The sequence below is a fragment of the Lottia gigantea genome (assembly GCF_000327385.1).
Source record: "Lottia gigantea unplaced genomic scaffold LOTGIsca_136, whole genome shotgun sequence".
In the NCBI taxonomy this organism is placed as follows: domain Eukaryota; kingdom Metazoa; phylum Mollusca; class Gastropoda; family Lottiidae; genus Lottia; species Lottia gigantea.
In genome coordinates this window covers 320,256-327,987 of record NW_008707550.1, presented here as the reverse complement: position 1 = coordinate 327,987, position 7,732 = coordinate 320,256, and the positions used below count along the sequence as shown (strand labels likewise).

At 31.1% G+C, this 7,732-nt stretch overlaps 1 protein-coding gene across 1 annotated transcript in view; it reads left to right on the top strand.

Annotated features, from left to right (window-relative positions):
* The window catches only part of LOTGIDRAFT_200189 (hypothetical protein), a gene marked incomplete at both ends in the record, with an annotated part of 13,015 nt that extends 12,075 nt beyond the window's left edge, over positions 1-940 (top strand). Inside the window, one exon of the mRNA XM_009049437.1 lies at positions 886-940. Coding sequence (XP_009047685.1) covers positions 886-940 — 55 coding nt within the window. The remainder of the gene's footprint in view (positions 1-885) is intronic.
* Positions 941-7,732: the final 6,792 nt, after the last annotated feature.

The following is a 7,732-nucleotide window of genomic DNA, read 5'->3' as shown; positions in this document are numbered from 1 at the left end:
CGAAAAAAACTGAAAAATGGTCCAAAAATTTCGAAAATCGGCCAAAAAATGTCTGCGACAAATTTTCGAATTTTGAAATTTTGAAACTGCTATTCTTTCAGATTTTAACAGTAGATTCCAAAAATGCAAACCCAAAGAAAATCGACCGAAAAATACGACTTCTAGAGCCGATTATCTATTCTTGCACATATTGAACTGTGGCACTTTCGGTTTTGCAAAAAAGATCCAAAATATATTTATGCACATCGTCGCCTATATCTAAGGTTCGTGAATGTTGAATGGTTGCTGCAACTATTGTAGTCTAAGCTGAGGAAGGTGTGTAAAAATCGAAAAAAAAAAAAAAAAAAAAAAAAAAAAAAGAATTGACATTTCGATAACAAACTGGGACTTTGCTGAAAGCAAAGTCCCACAATTATTAGAGCACAAAACAAACCAGTCTCAAATTTTAACACGCTTTCATCTTATTAAATGTGTTCTAGATCATTCTTAGATCAACCCAATTTAAGAACAAGTTAGGCACTCTGAAACGTATGACATTGGACCTACTGCTGCTTAGACCATTCAATCTTCAAATAAATAGTCCGTTTAACAATCTTTTGAATATTCTGATAAACTAACTTTCCACCTAAACAATGCATTACATCATTCAGATATTCTTCAGTTTTCGTTGAATTATATTGGGGGTGATCCTTAGACAATTTTTTCCTTAAACGACGAGGAGATCCACTCTCTAGGGTATGATCCATTCTGTCAAGTAATTATCCATTCGACTCTCGAATATGATCATCCAGTCATTTGTAAATCATCTTTAGACAGCAACCAAGAGTAAGTACATGTACCTTCAGCAACCAAGAGTAAGTACATGTACCTTTTTTTTTATTTCAGTGCATTTGCCCGATATCCTAATGGTGTAATAGTACATTATTATTGTTGTAAAGACCATAAAGTTTGTCCAGTTGACAACTAACACAGTTACTACAGTAAACCAGTGGATTGGACTGGGCAGAAGTGAAGAAGTGTTTTTGGTGGTGTATAGTGCTTACTGTCAAGATATCTGTGAAATTCTAGAAAATGGATACCTGGCTACTCTTTAGAGCACTAGTGGCTTTCATGTTCACTCACACCCATGTTTACATTTGCATGCAATATCGCCAGCACTGCCATAATGTGTGTAAAGTGTTATAACAAGCATGGCTGACATTGACATTAATGATATTGATTGCTGGACTCCTATATTTTTATTACTGAATGTGGAGAGTAGATGGCTTTGAATGCTTGAATTTAAAACTTATTTCTTTTTCTGAGAAAAATAAGTGCCTTGTAACAAAAGTTGTGTACCTTTGCTTAAATGCTGTTTGGCTTGTGTACGATTAACAGACATTTTTTAATGCCATTTCATCCCATTCACTAAAGTATTTGCTTCTGATATCTAATTTTGTATGTATATCTACAAGGAAAATTCTTATCATGATTTTAAGTAATTTGTCCATCAAAAAAAAAATCCTGTTGTTCAACTGAAAGGTTGGAACATGGCCGGAGTCTTGCAACATCAATGTCTCTTTTAAGAGTTTAACAAAAGGTAGGGCAGTGGAGTAGCAGTTTGGATGCAATGGCAAACTTTAAAGAGTTGTCCTTGTGTTAACTCTGTACAACCAAACATAATACTTCAGACTTTGAAATTAGAACACCCCCCTCCCAAATTAAGGCTACCAAGCACCTCAACCTTAAAAAAAAGGGATGTTTTTTTTATCAGTACTAGACAGTTAAATTCAGTATGATGATAAATCAGGAAAGAATAATGTTGAAATTATTTTTTGTTTGTCATAAAACTTATAAAATAATATATGTTATGAATAATTAGGTGTATATCTATGTAATTTTCTTGATCCATGGTTAACAGCTTAATTTATTTATGTATATTTTTGTTATAGCTCTATTGTTAAATATTTCCACTATATTATAATCATATACAAGTGTTTCATTTAATTAGTTATTGGTAGGTGGGGGAGTTAGTTATTGGAAGTCCTTTGTTATACAAGTGTGTTGTTTACTGTGCCAAGTAGCCTATTAACATTCCCAAATGTTGACTTTCAGGTACATTTGAGCATCAATAATCACAGAATCAAAAATATCGGTGCGTATGCTAAAATTATAGCATCTTGATTGGAATACGCCTTTCGCAACTTGTCTGATGAAAAATTAACTATAGTCTGTAGCATATACTTTTAATAAGAGTTATTTCCCATATTGACCTACAATAATCAATATATTTATGAGGTGATCTGGCTACGTGATCTAGCAAAAATATGAATTTTAAAACATTATAGAACAAGAACAATGTAGTGAAAAAAAAAAAGCCAATACCGATTTCAAAAGTAATCAATCTTGCCCAAGATAGAGAGAGTATAAGGAGATTCTTCCCTGGCCTAAATAATGCAACAGCAGGTGCCCGTACCGAACTACTTTTTTAATGCCAATATCCAGGTGGGCAGTATTTTATTTGGGATATATCATATTCTGGTGCTGACAAAAGGTTCAATTTCAAGTGCGGTCAACTAGCTTCAATTGTTTTTCTTTTTCTAGAGTAAATTCATTTCGTGCCCCTCTCAACTTTGAAACCCAATTAGTTAATTTGCTTTCACCCAAGAAACGCCCTATCCCATAATAGTATGACATCATCATCTCCAATCCAGCTCATTCATGAAATTAAACAATTATATAACTTACTTCAGCATGCAGACTAAACATGTTTTATCAACAAATTTATAACAGGAAACATTTATTCTCGCAATATGTTTTAATGAAACAAATCTTTTCTGATTGATATATTTATTGTAGTGAAGAACTATTTTGTGAACAGTCATGGCTTGTGAAAATGCCGATGCATTAGCGTAGTAATGTTAAGACTGGTGATGAGGTTAGCTTTGGGTTCCCGCAATCTACCGTAGAAGCCGGCGAAATATTAGTATTTTTATCAGTTCTAGAGGATATCAGTGTGCAATACCAGAATCACAAGAGTGGATTACTGACCAAACGGTCCAACATTTATATAGGTAAGTATTTGCATGAATTCCTTTTTGGAATGTTGCAGAATTCAAGAAACAACCTGATGATGCTATCCTCGTAGTGTGAAACAAATATGGCGGAAGCAGATAAATAATCAATAACATTACAGTTTACAGATAAGATTTAGAGTATAAAATTGTATATTTCTTGCAGTTGGTACATTCTAATATTTCAGTAGTCTTTGATCCGTTAGATAGGGTTATAGCTAAGAGTAATATATCTTTTTGGGTCTTCATTTTACAACTAACAACTGTTCTGAATTCTTCCCTGGCTGGACTGAAGTGAAGCCATTGCTTTGCCATCACATTATTACTATTAGTATTAGGCCTAGCCTGCTTGTCTCCAGCCTGAGGAAGCCACATGCCTAAAATTAGATATGCCTTCTCTTATCATCTGTTTTATGATCAATAAATGATTTGTTATTGATCTTGTAAAAGAGATATAATTAAAAACAAAAGTCTGAGATCATAAAATTTGCATTTTTATGATAGATAGATCTAGGTCCTACATTTTGATAGTCTACTTGATGAAATGGAAGTCTAACATGAGCTATATTTCATTGAGTAAAGCAAATATTTGAGATGCATGCTTGATGAACAACAAGACATGATCTTTGAATGAAAACAAAATCTGATTAAGTTTGTAAACATGTTTTATTAATCAGATAAATGACATGAAGGTTATTCTACTTCATATTATTTATACACCTGGCTTCAACTACTGATCCCCATCTTTAGGTCAATGGCAACATCTACCTAATCTGATTGGATTAAATGACTATAAGGAGTCAAGTTTTAAAGTTCAGCTAGATAATCTGATTAAATTACAAAAATAAGTTATATTTTAGTAAACTGAAGAAAAAACATAATGGATAATACGTACCAATACATTTAAATATGTTCAATGACAAGCTTACTCTTAATTCTTGTTAAGAATAGATTTACATTATGGTAAAATAATGTACTTTTCTTCAATTTATGAAAAAAGATCGAAAAAAATTTATCAGAGTTTGGTGTCAGGTGTTATGATACATTTTAATGACTAACCAAGAACTATTATTCTGACTAATAAATTACATTAGTATCTATATGATAGATAGGTTATTGATCTACTGTATGTATACCTGATATCTATTATGAATTTAGTCATTTCATTTTCACCAATCCATTTAATAGTTGTTAATTGTGTAGTTTGGATTAAACGGGGACATTTTCTCTACTTAACATTTTTCGAGTTGTTGATTAGTTTATATTAGTTAATTTTAGTAAGTATTTGATTGAAATGTTCTATTTTGACTTCTAATTAGGCCTGCAAACTAAGTACATTTTGAATTCTTACTTGAATTAAGTGGATAAATCCTTCAAAGGAATGGGATAACTGGTTCTTTCTAGTTAGTGCTATTGCTAGATCATATGATAAATAATAAATTTAAACTTTCAAGAGAAGGTATGAACTTAAATTATTAAATAACTGAAGATCTGGACTTTAAAGCTGGAAAAAAATATCTGGCCAATTGACCAGTGAGGTAAAAATAGATGCTACAGATAATAACTGGACAACCCACAACACCAACAGATGTTGTTAGATTGTAATAGATAGACCTGCTTATTTCACATTATAATTCTTATCTCTGGACCTACTGTGTTGTTAGTATAGTTGTCTTGGTTACCATTTCATTTAAGGGCGATATTCGAAATTTGTTTCCAAATTCCAATGATTCTCTGAAAGATCTTTCAGTTTGTTTATAAACAATTACACAGTTTACAGCTGGGTTGTAGCTTGCAATGACTAAGCTCTATACTTTTACTGAATTGAAAGCTAATGCATAGAAATGTCAAATATAAGAGCTATAAAAGTACTGGCATTAAGTCATATACAGCAAGAAACAACTGAAAGCTCCGCATAGAAATGTTAATATAATGAGCTATAAAAGTACTGATATTATGGTGATTGTTAAAAGATTAGATTTGAATGTTAAGTGTAGGTGTCTCAAGGTACATACCCTATAATCTAAGGATATAATGTTAATATCTCTGTTAGCTAGCTATATTGACCTTGATTATAATGATACACTCCACTGATCTACAAGTGAAGTGAGCCACTGTATGGCCATAGTATGCTTTGTTGATCACAGGTATTTTTGGTGGATTAAGGATACATCTATGATAGATTACATGCTTTTTGATATCCTGTGTTTATCTTCAGTCTTTTAACCCTTTTGGGAGTGAGGACATATTTACACTGTCTATTGGTTATTAGTGTATATTGTTAATATCTCTAACTGTGTGATTCAGAATAACTCTCACTCATTTGTCACTGAAATATGACCTTGAATTATGTAGTTAGAGCTCAATAGATGACCTTTTTGTTGTGTTATTTTTCGATGAGAGATATATTATATATTCAGGTTAGTATGTATCAGTATTTTGTCCAAAGTTAATTCAACAAACTTTCATATAAATGAAATTAGTCATGATCAATTTAATGACATTAATATCATTTGAAATCTATACTCTAACTGTAGAAATTAGAATTTATATATTTGAATTGTATCATTATGTATACATGTACAGATGTCTATTGATATGGAATATTGTATTAATTGCTTTGTTACAGATCTGTTATAGAAACTTATATTTGTTAAATGTTAAACTGAAAGAGTTTTTATTAGGGCAACAAAAGAAACATGTTGAAAGGTTGCATAAAACTTAAAGCAGTGATTGTCTTTCCTGAAGGATGTGTCTATATACAATATATGATATTCCTAAAAGATGTGTCTGTAATATTAAGTACTAACAATTGCCAAATTCCATAAAGACATTATCTTCTACATTGCACTAGTAGGCTACCGGTAAGAATTTTTGACTAAATTTCAATTACCATTGGTACTTTGTCATTTGGTGCACATTTAGCATTGGTTTATTGGGGGTTTTTTTCACAGTTTGTTTTTTTACATTATATGAGTTATATGTATGGCTGTTTATTGATAAATGAATGTTTATGTTTTAATGTTGAGAAGTGGAACTGTAGTAATGTTGAAAAAGTAAATAACTATTACTGGTATCTAATATTGTGTAGAATGTTTCCTGGGTGGAGGTCTAGAGTATGATATATATCAGACAAGAGAACAGTCAGTTATCATGGTAGAATGTATTTTAACACTATATAAATAGACAATATGACTCATCACTCTCCAATAATACAAGATAGGAGAAAAATTTGTTAGGCTTATCTATTTCATTTCTATCAGGTTCCCTGCTGGGTGGAAAATAATAAAACACTTGTTGGAATTTCATACCATCTTTTATTATGAATATATATCAGATTTCATTTAATAAAAATATTATATTTTATTCTTGAAACTTGTGAACAGACAGTGAAAATTTGTAGTTAGGAAAGTGTACATTTAAAATTTGGTTTACTATCAATCAATGTTCAGAATTTTATCCTAGAATTTGTCAATTGATATGGATGTGAACTGTGTACTTTTCAAAATGGATGCTTAAGTGTGCAAACTCAAATACCGGTACTTTGAATCAATGGTAAATAACAAAGTGCAATAGACTTGAGCATTATTAACTATTTAAAAAAATGAAAAGTGAAATGCTGAGTGACTGATAGTTTGTGTAAGTGATAATGACTGTTTGTTAGTCAGAGGGAATTCTTGAAATATTTCTCTCTACCTAGTGTAACAGCTGAACCTGTGATTTTTATTGATTTTTACTCTAAATCAGCATATTATTGTGCTTATTACTTATAATTGAGAAAATATTGACAGGAATTGTGTAGAATGGTACTAAGCTTATATTAGTATTGTTTGTTTAACTAATACTTAGTAGGTATTAATTTTATATTAAATACTGGTATAAGTGATATATTTCAAGGAATTTAAGACAAATAACCCTGTGCCAGTGGCGTTTGTATAATAGTAACTTGTTACTTTCAGTCACCCTAATCCATGATGATTTGCCAAAAACTGATATTTGTCTATTGAAATCCCAATTGTAAATTTTTCACTAAGTTTGCCAGACTGACAAATCAAGCGAAATGTTGGGTGTTTATAAATACATGTAGTGAAAAGATATTTTGAACGTAAGTTGGGAGGCAAGGTCATTGAATAAGAAGTGATTTATGCCAATATTCTAAAGCTTGGAAGATATAAAACTATTAAAACAGAACTTGAATCACATTTCACGTTACGCAATCTTCAGACTGACCTTTTTTCAGTTTGCATCCATACTGAAGTTGAACAAGTAGAACTTATTCTTATGTCTACATTTCTAGACAAGTTCAAAACGTTTGTTTAAAGAAGTGTGGTTAGAGGCATTAATGCTTGAATGATATAAATAGAATGGTCTAATTATACTTACAGTTTCTGTTATTGTTATAATATGTATCTATAATGGATTGTTTCATTATGAAATTCCTCTGAGATGATTGTAATGAATTGATTATAGTAAAAATGAAATGATGTATGGAATGTAGAATATTTTATCAGGTATTGATTTGAATTGTTAAAGTTTAGAAATAATTGATTGAGGTAATCATGTCAGACTTGTTATTGGAATTAGGTCATTCTGCTGATATGTTATTGACTGATAGATACTGCCAGCAGACTTTTTTTTCGAATAAGGATAAGTTTTTCGAATGCACTCCTACAGATTTC